At 40.6% G+C, this 14,453-nt stretch overlaps 1 protein-coding gene across 1 annotated transcript; it reads right to left on the reverse strand.

Annotated features, from left to right (window-relative positions):
* Positions 1-1,018: 1,018 nt before the first annotated feature.
* LOC308085368 (apoptosis regulator BAX) lies at positions 1,019-14,173 on the reverse strand. Its single transcript, XM_080428512.1, has 6 exons — positions 13,916-14,173; positions 8,866-8,914; positions 7,578-7,739; positions 4,810-4,945; positions 2,733-2,837; positions 1,019-1,888 (listed from the first exon to the last, which is right to left on the reverse strand). The coding sequence occupies exons 1-6, from the start codon at positions 13,992-13,994 to the stop codon at positions 1,790-1,792; spliced, it is 630 nt and encodes a 209-aa protein (XP_080284638.1). The 5' UTR covers positions 13,995-14,173; the 3' UTR covers positions 1,019-1,789.
* Between the last annotated feature and the right edge of the window lie 280 nt (positions 14,174-14,453).

Below are 14,453 nucleotides of genomic sequence, written 5' to 3' on the forward strand. Positions count from 1 at the left end.
ACCTACTGTATTAGTTCACTATGCACCTACTGTATTAGTTCAAACATTTCACTATGCACCTACTGTATTAGTTCAAACATTTCACTATACACCTACTGTATTAGTTCAAACATTTCACTATACACCTACTGTATTAGTTCAAACATTTCACTATACACCTACTGTATTAGTTCAAACATTTCACTATACACCTACTGTATTAGTTCACTATACACCTACTGTATTAGTTCAAACATTTCACTATACACCTACTGTATTAGTTCACTATACACCTACTGTATTAGTTCAAACATTTCACTATACACCTACTGTATTAGTTCAAACATTTACTCAAATATAATGGACTTTTGTAATCATAATTACAGGAGGTCCATGGGAACAAGTAAAACATATACGTATGTATATAAAATGTATATTATCTCTGACGGGTGGAAACCTCATATGTCCAAAACTGTTTCTTTTCAGGATTCAAAAAATATATAAAAAGTAGCAGATCTACAAGCTTAAAACATGCCACGCTTCGGGCTTGTAGATCTGCTACTTTTGATGCTTTTGTGATACTGTAGTGCGATCAAGTAGGGCGTTATTTTACAAAAAACAACAGTTAGAATATGGAGATAAGGTTTCTGCCCAACAGCAACGATGTATACACACACACACACACACACACACACAGTATGTATAGGATATAGTATATATAGTACCTTTGTGAAAATGTATCAAAAATGAACCACTGGTTGAGAGACAGTGATCTAGAATCTAGATCAATGGACAGAGGTTTGCATCATTGAGCTGCATGGATCATCATTTGGGGCGTCTGGTAGTGTTTAAATGTCTGAAGGTCAAAACACAAATGATCCTACGTAGCTATATGAAATGTAATGCAGGTCAAGTGAAATGGCTTAAGATTTCATAGCCTTGTGTTGTGATTTGATGACGGGTCTTTGCAGACAGAGTGACCTACTGTACAGTTCTACAGATTTCTCTAAACCACAAAGGGAAAAAGAATACCTTCTTTGATTGGAACAACATCTTTATTGTTGAGACACGTCCTCCAATAAAAATATTAAATACATAAAAGGCATTTTGGTCAAATCTGCATAATCATACAGTACAAGTTGACGACAATTAAAGACGGTGTCATCGTTCTTATAATTTACTCAATATAACATGGTCCAATCAAATTCCTTTACAACATTAAAATAAAAAATAAACCGTGGGAAAAACAGAAGATCTAAATTGGTGCTAATAAATACTTGAGCAATTATCTGAAATGTCACTTGAGTGGTTAAAAAAAACTGCATAGTATTTTATTTCACAGCCAACACCGTCTTCCCAAAGAGATAGAAAAAGGTTTTTTTTCCCTGCAATTCCAAAAGTCTACCCTCCCCCTCAAGTGTACAGTCTCTTACACTCCATGTTAAACTACTTTCCCCACAAATAAAGACTATTACAGTTTGATCAAAAATCAGTGTTATTCCGCGGAAGGCACTGATTGACACGTAGCTGTCTAAGTGGAAAACCGGAGTGTGACGATGGCCTTTTTGTCCTTCCGATACCTGAGAAGTTTGGCAGCCAACTGGCCCACTCAGAACCACCGGCCCCCCCCCCCCCCCACCCATAAGCAGGTTCTGACAAGATGGATGGTTGAGGACTGGAAGACATTAAATCAATGAACCATCTCTTTTTTCAGCCCAAGTTTTATTCTCCCACCCGGGAGAGAGAGGTGACGTCCCCACCAGCCCCAGCCTTTAGAGGTGAGGTCGGTGGACACCGTGAACGGGTGACGTCAGCGCGTCTTCCTGTAGAGAGCGAAGGCGGCCACCAGCGCCACCAATGACACTACGGCCACCGTCCTCCACTGAGTGAAGCCTCTGATCACACCCTCCTGAAGGGGACACAGAAGGACAAGGGACACAGTCAGCTTTAAACTTTAGTATATTACTAGTATATTTAATGCCAGGTGGAAAGGGGACTATTATTAATATCTCTTCTCCGCCTGTTGGTTCATGACAACATAAAGTCTTCCATCAGCACTCCAGCAGCTTGTGTAGAATTTAACCTCTGTAGAGTATGTTAATACTATTCATTACGCGGCTTGGTTGAATGCTGGATTCTGATTGGTCAATCACTGAATTCATCCGTGTGTTATTTTTGAATAATGAGCGCTGAACTCAATAACAGACCGCTGTCTAATCGGTCTGTTGTTACCAGTGACGACATTCTTAACTTTCTGTGTGCGGTGCATGCACTCACACTTTATTGTTGATCTTGCGTGACACGATGAAAGCCTTTGTTTTCACATTGGCATTGGCAGGGTGATTTAGACCCCTCTGCTATCGCAGGGTTTATTTCTCAATAATGACCCGCTCCCCGTTGATTATCCCTAGGGCTGTCACGATTACAGATTCAAGTTGATTAATTGTCACACAAATAATTGCGATTAATGATTTAATTCTGTTTTTGGCATTGAACATTGGAACATATGAATGCAAATCTTATTTCGGTTTGCCTTTTAGGCTTCGTAATAAAAAGTTGCACAGGGCAGATATGACAAATTGGTTTAGTTGCTCTACCTGCTCCTTCTATTGAGAACCACTATATATATCCTCCGCCCAAAACAGGCTTTCTGTCTTAGGTCAGCAGTAGAAATGTCAGCACTCATGGGTTAGAGACATGAAAGTTATGGATTGCAGCTTTAAGCACTGAAAGGTCATGAGGACCCAACTCACCCATCCTCCCTGCTGGATGAGCCAGGAGTACAGCTTCTCTCTGATGAACTGCAGCACCCAGCTGATGACGATCCTGATGTTCTCCACATGGTTGGAGGTCAGCGCCTTGTGGAAGCAGAGCACCACGTGGGTCACTAACAGTGTTGGGTAACGGTACTTTTAAAAAGTAACTCGTTACGTTACAGGATTACTGCCGTTAACCCATTAAGACCGGGAACACATCGGTGTAATTTTTTAGATTTCTTTGGCTATTAAAAAATAGCAGATATACAAGCTCGTAGTGCGGAGAAATCGTGAAAATGTGTGCAAATCTTTGAATATTTATCTGTTTCAAGCAAATATTTCTAACTCAACTTCTTCTGGCGGTCCCTGGAACAACATATTTTGAGATGGGGATCCGTGGCCAAATACATATCATTTTGGGAGGTCCTTGACATGAAAAGGTTTGAGAACCACTGATATAGAAACATAGGTTTTTCAGAAAACTGTCAGAAAACGGTCAGGATTTAGAAGACATGTGTAGAATGGGCCTCAGGTCTTGGGTTAAAAAGTATTCCGTTATGTTACAGGATAACCTTCTGAGAGGAGTAACTCGTTAGATTATTTTTGCGTTACAGACGATTAAAACTACGATCAACCAGGCAGCAAGGAAGATTGGTATAAACATAAAATCAAGAGTGCAGCCTACCGGAGTGACCCCCAGTGTTGTGGAGCTGTGCTGGGCTTCACCAAGGCTAATTTGCATTGACGTTCTCCTCCTTTCACCATTTAATCCAAAAATAGTATGAATACTTCCACGACCGTGCTAAAGGGCAACCTTTTCTCTATCTCTGCCATGTCGCACAGGTTCGACAAATTAATATAAGACAAACAAGACCAGTAATACCGCCTGCCGTGTGCCACACCAAAAGTGGTGACCCGTTGAATAGAACGATTACGCATTCACCACAGACTGCAAAGCATCGGTCACCGATTTTCGTGTGACATCCGTGCAAGTCTCCGTTGACAGAGACAAGCGTGTCCATTTATCAGGAAACAGTGCAAATGTGTCTGATGGATTTTCCTTTTCCTTTGTGGTAACATGGAGAAAAAAAAGGGAAATATAGGTCTTAAATGTAACGAAGTAACGCCATTATTTCAGAAAATGTAACCTAGAACTCTAATTGCAAAACTAACGCGTTGGGTTACTCCATTAACCAAAAACGTTTGCCGTTACTTGTAACGCGGTTACCCCCAACACTGGTCACTAACAACTTTAGCAATCAAGTAAATCCTTAAAAACAGGGTCTACAGCCATTCATGTCGGGTTCTATTGTATCACATTGCTGTTGCATATCGTCTGTCGGGTGGAAACCGTGTATGTTGTGGACTAAATCATATTATGTTATCATGATTGGTTTTATGTAACCTTATTGTCAGTACATTATGTTGTTCATCTTTGTGCCCTATGATACATTATATTTTACATGGCGTAGAGCCAAGATGTCTCTCCTAGGCCTGATAGCTATTGTTTATGGTACAGCTTGTACTTGTAACATGACAGTATAACCATGGTCTGATTCCTTGTGCTCCTGGCAGAACGATTGTACCACAGGCCTGTGCGTACTGACGTACTCAATGTACATATCCCTTGTTCGCTAAATGTATTAAAGCACCAACACCACTACCTTCTAAGTACTGACTCTGACTCCTTTATTTCCTAGTAGTACCATTTGCCCGTGAATTCCACGACAATGTCCAAAACCGTTACTTTTCAGGATTCAAATAAAAAAAATAGCAGATCTACAAGCTCAATCACGGCACGTTTTTGAGCTTGCAGATCTGCTATTTTTTTTAACGTTTGTGTGTCACTGTAGTACGATGAAGTAGGGCATTAATTTATGAAAAAACACAAAAAGTAAGTAACGTATGGAGAGGTTTCTGCCCGACCGCGACGATATGTCTGCCTGTACTATACATCGTCACTGTCGGGTGGAAACCGTGTCTGTCCAAAATCGTTACTTACTTTCCAGGAAATGGAAAAAAAAGAAGTTTAATGGTGAGAGCTGCTTCACAGCATAGCATTGCTACACAATACCTTGTAGATGAGCCTGTAGGCCAGGTGGAACAGAGCGACCACGCGACCCCAGCTAATGCCATCGGTGAAGAAGTCTCTTGCCACAGACATGAAGACGTCCTGGGCACAGTTGCCCTGTAGTGCCTGGCTGATCAGCCTGCAGGGAAATGGTAAGACACACATCGTCTTTATCAGCAACAACCAACATTATCATCATCACTGCACAACATTGTTGAAGCAAGAGTGCTAAGCATCATGACAGATTTAAGGTATCGAGACAAAAGGGGAAAGCAATGAGTAAGGTAATAGAGTACAGAAGTCCTGACGTCACTCGTTCATCCCCTGGTTCGTAAAGTAATTTCTCTATGGAGAATAACATTGGGTCATCATAGAATCGTCTCATATAAGAATTGTGGTCCAAAAATAAACAAACTGTCTCGGCGATATTGTCAGGGAGGAGGTTCTGTATCGTTTATGATAGTCAGTCACTTATATTTCATACAGTCTGTTTCTGGCGAAAATGTAACTAATTCGGCGGAAGTAACATTATGGTTTTCTCACCGTCAGTTGATGCTTCATATCCATAAGAGTCAAACCGCAGGGGTCATTTGTTTATTTTTGGAACACAGTTCTTATTTGACGCGATATTAAATACGTCTATGGGGATTCAGAATGGGGGTGGAAAACAGCGAACCAGGTAGACAAACCTAGGATGTGTAAATTACGCCAGACTTCGGTGCTCTATGGATGACATTAGATTAGGGCTGATTTAAAAAAGATATATTAAGCAACAGGTGTGATGCAAGCCTGAACAGGAAACCCCACATTTCACACTATGGATTGGTTAGAACACTGCAGGCTAGGCCCCTCACACACTCACACACCTACATTAATATCAAAACACTGGCACGCACCCTGGCATGACACTTTGCATATTGTTGCTGTCGGGCAGAAACCTCTTATCTCCAGATTTTAACTTTTCAGTTTTTTTTTCGTCAATTAACTACCTACTTGGTCATCCTACTACAGCATCACCATCAAAAGTAGCAGATCTGCAAGCTCAGATCGCAGTGCGTTTTGAGCTCGTCTATCTGCTACTTTTTGGACGATATTAAGACTGCAGACACACAACAACATTATGCACATATAAATGAAAATACTGTACACATTCTGTATAATACAGTCAGTGTGCACATACACATATGAATAATAGAAGTAGGAACCACGCCGTGATTCCTTAAAGGTGCGTGACGCACCTTACAGTGTGCTGATAATAAAGTGCAAACTTTATTTTTCTTCACCTTCTTCTAACTATTGTCGTGATTTTTTATGCTTTCTTTGTTATCGTCGTTATTGCTGCGTCAATGTTGACCTTATTATTTTACACACGTTTTTAAAAAAATGTGTGAAAGTTTTCAGAAATAGGTGACAATCTCACGACGCGTTGTGAGCTGAGGTGGCTTTCTTTATTTTCTTACCTGTGTTGATAGTCAACAGTGTTGAAAGACAGGAAACGGGGAGAGTGTCGAGGATTGACATGCAGCAAAGGTCCGCCCGGCCATCGAACCGGTGACTCGCTGTCAGGCGTCAGTGCTCATGCGGTACACGACTTAACCACTCAGCTATCGGTGCCCCCATAGATCTAATCGTTTACTTGCTCATTGTATAATTAAAGTTAAATGTTCTTTTCATGTACTGAATTTTAACCCATTAAGACCTGGAACGCATCTGTGTCACTTTTTGATTTGAGCTAAAAAGCATTATTTTACACTTTGGCTATTTAAAAATAGCAGATCTACAAGCTCATAGCGCGGCACCGAGTGCCGTGCTACGAGCTTGTAGATCTGCTATTTATGAAAAATCGTGAACATGTGTGCAAATCTTTGAATATTATTTTAAAGCAAACATTTTTAACTCAAATCTTTGCTTCTGGGGGTCCCTTTTTTTTAGATGGGGGTCCGCGGTCAAATACATATCATTTTGGGGGGGTCCTTGACATGAAAAGGTTTGAGCACCACTGATATAGAAACATACGTTTTTTCAGAATACTGTTGGGATTTAGAAGACATTTGTAGAATCGGCCTCAGGTCTTAACACATCCACTGCCAAGGGCTAATCTCATAATGTACTCACCAGTGCCAAGGTGTTTTTGTTGTTTTTTTGTTTTTTTCATGTCGCCATAGATCTTGTTAAAATCCTTAAGATTGAGCGCTACACAGTCTGTTTACATCCGCGAGATCTCCCTGTATCTCCCAGTGAAAACCACGTGTCAAACGGGGCATCCATGTTTGAGTTAGAGCGGATTACGTTAAACAGTGAAATGCGAGGAGAAAAAACTACAGGAAGAGAATTGAGTTTCAGTTTCGTCTGTAGAATGGGAGCGGGCGTGATCGTGAAAACCGGATCCCAAATAATTCTATTTCCTGTCATCAAACCGGAAACGGAAGTGGATCAAAAAAATTCCGAAAGTGCACCCGGACCGCGCATGCGCGAAAAGACCGCAGCCCGTAGGGCTACGGTCTCGGCGCTTAACAGTTGGATTTAACGGCCCGTAGGACTACGGTCTTGGCAGTTAATGTGTTAAAGGGTTAATATACTCAAATTGATTAGACCTTTTTTTTTTTTTTTTGCAAAACACGGGTCAAAGCACGCGTGGTCCAGGGCGCTCCAAAATGGGAATCAGACCCAAACTGACATGGGTCAGGCTCTAGTCTAGTAAGTCCAAACACACTGGGTCAATAGGAGTCACTCTCCCTCTGATGAGGACATGAGAAGAAGCACATCTTTACCGTTCCAGCTCAGCGTTCCTGTTCATCTCGTCGGCGATCTTCAGCAGCTGTTCCACCACCTCTTTGATGTGGGGGTCCTGGTGCTCGTCAGGTCTTCCCCCCAGGTCCTCAGAGGAAACCTGTCTGTCCGGGTCGTCAGCAGCTAGACGTTCTATCACGTATCTGCAGCACAGTGAAAGGGAAGGGAAGGGCCAAACAGTTAGGGCTGTCACGATTACAACATTTAAGTTGACGATTAATTGTCACAAATGATAGCGATTTAACTCATTGAGTGCCATTGACGTGTTTCACGTGTTTTACCGCAATGGCGCAACGTGCCAATGACGTGTTTCTGAAAAAAAATAAAAAAATGTTTTTTCATTATATGAAGATTTGCAGCTCCATCCACTCCTTGTTGAACTTATAACTGAAAAAGGCTGTATCTCGCGTCCTAAGCACTTTCTTTTTACTTTGAAAAAATCTCTGGCACTGGGACAACATAGCCAGAAATAATTCTGGCACTCGGTGAGTTAATTGTTTCTGTTATTGAACATTATGAATACAAATTTAATTTCCGTTTGCTTAGGCTTCAAAATCAATAATGACACAGGGCGGAAATGACAAACAAATTTTTTTTGAGCGGAACTAGCTGATCTACAAGCTTATAACATGTCATAAGCTTGTAGATCTGGTATTTCTGCTATTCATGGAAATGTTTGAAAATGTATGAAGATTTTTCAACATGAAACGTATATGACGATTATGCAAAATAATATCGATTATCACAAATAATTGCGATTAGGCGACTATGTAATAATTGTGTCTGGCCTACAAACAGTGACCGAGGTAAGAAACTGTTGGACTCGAAAGCCTAAAAAAAGTCACCTAAAGAAGTATTAAGGACGATTCATACTTGACGGTCCAGAGCTCAAAAAAAGGTTGAGAACTACTGGTCTAGGTTGTATTGGCTGTAGCGTACTCCAACCGATGCCAAACTTTGTTCGGCTTTGTCCTTGGACGCTGGCTCCTGAGACTACTGTAGTACCACCTATCAGCTAATGTCTCTTCAAAACTATCGCTGCTTTCATCAAGCATTGGGCAGAATGCGGAAACAAAACTAAATAAATCACACCCAACCTCAACTTATGACCAATCACACACACTCTAGAACAATGTGTTCAGTTGGAGTATGCTGTAGTCTTTAGACAGCTGTGAGGAGCACTGCCTGAGTGAAAAGGAAAAAACTGTTGAAAAGGAAAAAACAGACCCTTTCAGTGGTGATGATGAGAAAATGTCTAAACGGACTTACCCTCTGAGTATAACGGCTCCTTGCTCCATGATAGGGTCATCAACAACATCTGGAACATGGAGAGGAGATACTGTTAGTGGTGGGTGATCTAACTTAAGTCATTTCATTATATTGAGACACCAAAAATCAACGCAATTCGACACAGACAAAGTCCTTGGTATATCTTTACTTACTGAAAACAAGACATGAAGCTTTGGTGAAAGTTCAATGAGGAGGAACTTTTCTATCATGCTTTTATTTCAGGTTTATTTTCTATTTATAGGGAAATCCACCGCGTCTCTTTACTTCCCCATGCTGTCAAAACCTTTCAATCACAATTCTAAGCAGGAGCACTCCTAGCCAATCAGACCAGTGGTTCATAAACATTATCATGGCAAGAACCCCCAAATTAATGTGTATTTGTCCACAGACCCCCCCATCTGAAAATATGTTGTGCAGGGGCGGCTGGTATCAATGGGCTAGTGGGGCTAAGCCCCCCCTATATTATTAAAAAAAAAAAAAAAAAAAAAAAGTTTTAATTTTATTTTTTTTATTTTTTATTTTAATTGTCTTTATTATTAAAATGTTATTAAATGTTATTACGTGTTATATATATTTTTTAGAATAGATTATTTTACATGCTGGTGGAACCTAGAGCAGCAACAGCATCAAATAGTTACAAGGAAAACACTAAATATGTCAAAATGGGCTGATTTCTTTTAGCCCAAATCAGCTTCCATTGGCTTTCATTGAGTTGAGTGATTGACAGTTGACATGACACGCCTGCTTGATTTACTCACCATTGGGGCTAACTTTTCTTAGCCCCCAAGCTCCGCCCTCACTGGCTTTTGACCAATGAAGGTGTACCTGCGTTTTCTGTGCTTTGTTCTGGGAACAACACAGTGTGTGTGTGTGTGTGTGTGTGTGTGTGTGTGTGTGTGTGTGTGAGAGAGAGAAAGAGAGAGAGAGAGAAAGAGAATTCAACTGCCCCTAGCGATCTAACGGTAAGGCTGGCGGACATGACAGTGGATGTGTTGGATGCAGCTCAAAGTGAACTTTACTCAGGTATCTAGTTTGTTGCCGTACGACCTTCCTAGACCGAGTTATTAAAGAAAAACGGGCGACAATGGCCAAAACTCAATCGAAAATCCGCGATCGAAAATCGGCAAAAGTGGCCGTTTTCAAGATGTTTTGGCCATTATCTCTGGAACGGAAGGTCCAATCTGCTCAGTTCAAAGCTTGTTTAATGCGTGACTTTGAGGATATTAAGCTCCTAGCGACACCTTTACGGGGTTTTGGGGTTTTTGGGCCTAAAAGTATGGTAATTGTTCGGACCGGCCCAGTAGGGCCCAGTTAGGGCCAGGCCTTAATTTTCAGGCCCGTGGAGAACTCTGTCTGTCTGTCTGTCTGTCTGTCTGTCTGACTTCCACAGTATGATTTAATTTTTTTGATATCATTGATATCAATGCTGAAATGCATGATATCATGCTCAAATGCTCTCAGGCAGGATGCCATATGTGCCATCACTAGTTGATGTGTGACTGACTGATTTGTATACTTTTGTCTATACTTTTGTCAAATAAAAGTATATTTTCCTAAATCTGGATGTGTAAACTATACAGATTATTACTGTGCACATGTACTATATAAGATAGCATGTTTGAGCATAAATATGCATTTTGAGAACCAAAAAAAAATCTGAAGCGCGCACGCTTAGCCCTCCCACCCAAAGTTCCCACCAGCCGCCACTGATGTTGTGCCAGGGACCCCCATACAAGATTTGTGTTGTTAAAATGTTTGCATTTGCATCGCAACACGTTTGTAGATTGTAGATCTGCTATTTTCAAATAGCCGTCGTCTAGTCGCTTCTTTTGGGCTTATAGGCCTGGTTGCTTATTTCTCTTGCAAAATCTGACAAGTGGCATCACTGCTCTGTCTCACAGTCTTTCAGACAGAGCGCTGTGCAACCCACCTCCTACCCCATCATCACCACCATGTGGTGGAGGTCTGCATTGTACAGAAGTTATACAAGGAGGAGGTTTTGTCTTCACCACCACCACCACCAGTGTCTAGCTCTGCGGGGGGTCAACTCCCCGGCATCATCATAGGCTCATCATCCTATGCATTAGCTTTTATGGATTCTAATTTCTAAATGCCCAAACTTGTAACTCAATAAATCTTTTAAACATTTATCCTCACAAAAGATAGATGACTTACACCACCTTTAATGTTACATTACCTTTGGGGGTATAGGCTACTAGACTCTACTGCTCTTTAGATTGAAAGCATTTAAATGTATTTGTGAAGTAACAAGTAGATTAACCACCTAAACTCTATAATACTTCGTAGACCGGGGTGTCCCAGGGCTTTATACTTGGTCTGCTCCTTTTTTTCCTCCACACGCTAAGCTTGCAGATTTGCTAGTATTTTCGCTGAATGTTGTTCACCCCAGAATAGGGATGCTAGGGTTTACGTGGCTGAAGGCTGATGGCCAACACATGTACCACTGTGGTAATATTAACACATTAATACATTACAAAGACAAGAACCTATATTTCTCAGTCCTCCTCACTGTATTGATATTTCTTCTCTTGCTTTAATATATTATTTGAATAATTTATGTTTAGCACAACCGATGGCGGAATAAGTCCCAACAACATATCGCTGCTTGTAGTTTATACGTATAAGTTAGGGACGAATAAAACCTTCTTGATTGTTGATTAACACAGTACAATGCATTAGACCAGTGGTTCTCAAAGTGGGGTCCGGGGACCCCCAGGAGGGGTTTCCAGGGGGTCCCCAGTGAAGTTTGTTAATACAGCATTGCAATCATTTTAACCACTTTATCCATTTATACGTTGGCTGTTCAAAAATAGCAGATCTACAAGCTCACAACGCATCACTTCGTGCCGCGCTGCAAGCTTGTACATCTGTTATTTTTTTTTACTTGAAAATGTTTGGAAACCTTTTCCTTTTTTTTTTTTTTTTTACATAAATCTTCTCTTCTGGCGGTTCCTGGAACATTTTCAGATCGGGGTCCATGGCACAAAAAAGTTTGAGAACCACTGACCTAGTTGATCTTATTGCTCAGATAGTGTAGAGACAGAGCACTAAAATGACTTCCCAACAGTAATTACAGGCTGTCTGAAATTAGAATGAGCCAGTAAGAACTTAGGGGAATAAGCATGTTTGGAAAAAAAACAAACACATGTAACTGTATATCTGTCAAAGAGGTAAACCTGTGAAATCGTTGAGACAAGGAATTACAATGTGTAGCTAATTTTGCACAAAAAAAAATACAACTAAACTGATAATTGAGTATGAAAGAAACTTTAGTTTTTGCTTCTGTTAGTGGTGAAAGGGTTATTTTATTTCATACAGTACTGTATTATTGTGTGCGTGTGCGTGTGTGTGTGTGTGTGTGTGTGTGTACCAATATTTCACTGCCTGTACCTGTATGAGTGAGTGACAAATTAACCACTCTTGATTATTGAGCTTTTATGATTATTGAATTGAAAGTGTTTTCCTTTTAATTGAATGGCTTATTGGTATTTATTTAATTCTATGTGCATTCGACAATGAAAATTGTTAATAAGGACTGAAATAAATGACTACTATGCCTACTGTTACTACCACTACTTGATTAGTATAATAAACTGATTGTAAAGCATTCAACAAAAGATAAACTAGTCCCATGCAAAGTACCAGACTGGGCACACTGCCAGACAGACGGGATTCCTGTAAACAACTCATGACATCATCATCACCTCACCTGGGAGTTTAAACTGTTCTGCTAGTTGACATCCCATAGCCCGTAAGGAAGAGCAGAACAGACTTATATCTCAGTTAATGTAGCTCATGGGTCCTCAGAGATACTACAGGGCTAAACATTAACCACTGAACCCAAGTTAACCCTGACAACCTTAAAAGGAGTAGTTCACGCAATAAATGGAGACTCAAATGCTACAAAACAAAAAAGATCTCAAATTCAAGGCTTCATGGTGTGTGTAAGTGATAGAAAAGTCATTTTTGGGTGAACTACTCCTTTAAACCCCAAGTATAGAGGGTTTAAGTGGTTCAATGTCTGAAAATCCAAAATATGAATAGAAAAGATAATGCGTCAACAAACAAACAAAAAACATTCATTTACACAAACCTGATGATAGTGCTGTCAAACAAGTATGAAGCCATCTATGAAATCTATGAAAAAGTTTAAAAAGTTAAAGCTTAATCTGCAACACTGTATTCCATTTTTAAATCCAAACTGAAGACCCACCTTTTTTCTCTTGCTTTTAACATAGTTTGAGGTCATTGTCTGTTGATTGTTTGCTACTGCTTTGTTTTTATTTTGTTTTTGTTCTGTTATAGTTGCTACTGCTTTTTTATATGCCTTTACTTTGCTTTGTAAATAGACTAAGGTGTATTTGTTCTGGCTATTCGTTTGGAAAGCACTTTTGGTCAACTGCTGTTGTTTTTAAATGTGCTACATAAATACATTTGACTTGACTTGACTGTATACAATACGTAGTGGGGGTCCCTGCTTCATCTCTCTCTCTCTCTCTCTCAGTAAGGGGTCCTTGGCCTGGAAGTTGAAGACCCCTGAGGTATAACTGGATGTGTAATGACATCCCAAACTGGTTTCCTTGGTATCTATTCTATTCCACATTCCACACAGGATCAAACTACCAGAAACCCCCCGCTGTGAATGTGAAAGGGGGATGACGTCATTGGGCATTCCTACGGTGTTCTGTCTTTCAGTTTCAATGAGTTATAATATGATCTAATATTAATATTTAAATCTTAAGTAACATATCTCCCCGTCTACATCCCCAGCATTGTCTGCATGCTACAATGAGTCTCAGTGTAGTTCGTCAATAAACTATAAAGCTCATATTAGCCAGGCTTCACCACTAGGCCTTTAGTTTTAACTTTAAAACACAAGTAAGTCTGTCAGGGTTTTAAAGCAGAGATCAGGTGTTTTTACACAAAGTGGATCCTGCACAGCCTCCGGCATACATACAACTCTCACATTTACTTATTTAGTAGATTATAACAAACTAGGGCACTTTACCCTGAGCTCCTCCACAGGCTCCGAGACATTCTTCACCTCCTCCTCCTGTTTTCTCCTCTCCTCCTCCGGCGTCTGCCATGGCTCCGATCAACCTCCTCTCGCCAGCAGCCAGTGGCGCAAGGACCTCCTCAACTAATCTACAAACTTATAAGTTATTAGTTAGACAGATCAATGATGTTTTTAGTCTTCTGGATCTACAGTGTGATCGTCCATGGAAGAAGAAGAAGGCCGCACAGACAGACAGACAGGCTCGGCTAAAAGTTGTGTCTGAACTGAGGAACGAGGAAGTAGAACATGGAGGAGACACCGCCTCCAGGCAGGGCGCTGCACTGATTTAAAACGACCACGAGATGTCGCTGCCGTTCTAGCCAGAGGTATGAGAGAGTTACGACACTTGCGTTGACTCCCATTGATTGATTGATGTACTTTTATTTAGTAAGACATGAGAAATTGAGAATAACAGTACATGGAAGTACAAATTCACAATACAAGGTCTACTAAACTGGAAGACTCATTCGCACTGAGCTTGTTTAAGATG

Source organism: Gymnoscopelus braueri (assembly GCF_963280865.1).
Source record: "Gymnoscopelus braueri genome assembly, chromosome: 1".
Lineage (NCBI taxonomy): Eukaryota > Metazoa > Chordata > Actinopteri > Myctophiformes > Myctophidae > Gymnoscopelus > Gymnoscopelus braueri.

Bases quoted from the DNA above. Each gene is read 5' to 3' on its own strand.
- LOC308085368 (XM_080428512.1), bottom strand. From the start codon at position 13,994: ATGGCAGACGCCGGAGGAGGAGAGGAGAAAACAGGAGGAGGAGGTGAA. The intron at 2,838-4,809 runs GTATTGTGTAGC...TGCTTCCACAAG, and splicing joins CCTACAGGCTCATCTACAAG to GCGCTGACCTCCAACCATGT. The intron at 1,889-2,732 runs GTGAGTTGGGTC...TGTCCCCTTCAG, and splicing joins TCATCCAGCAGGGAGGATGG to GAGGGTGTGATCAGAGGCTT.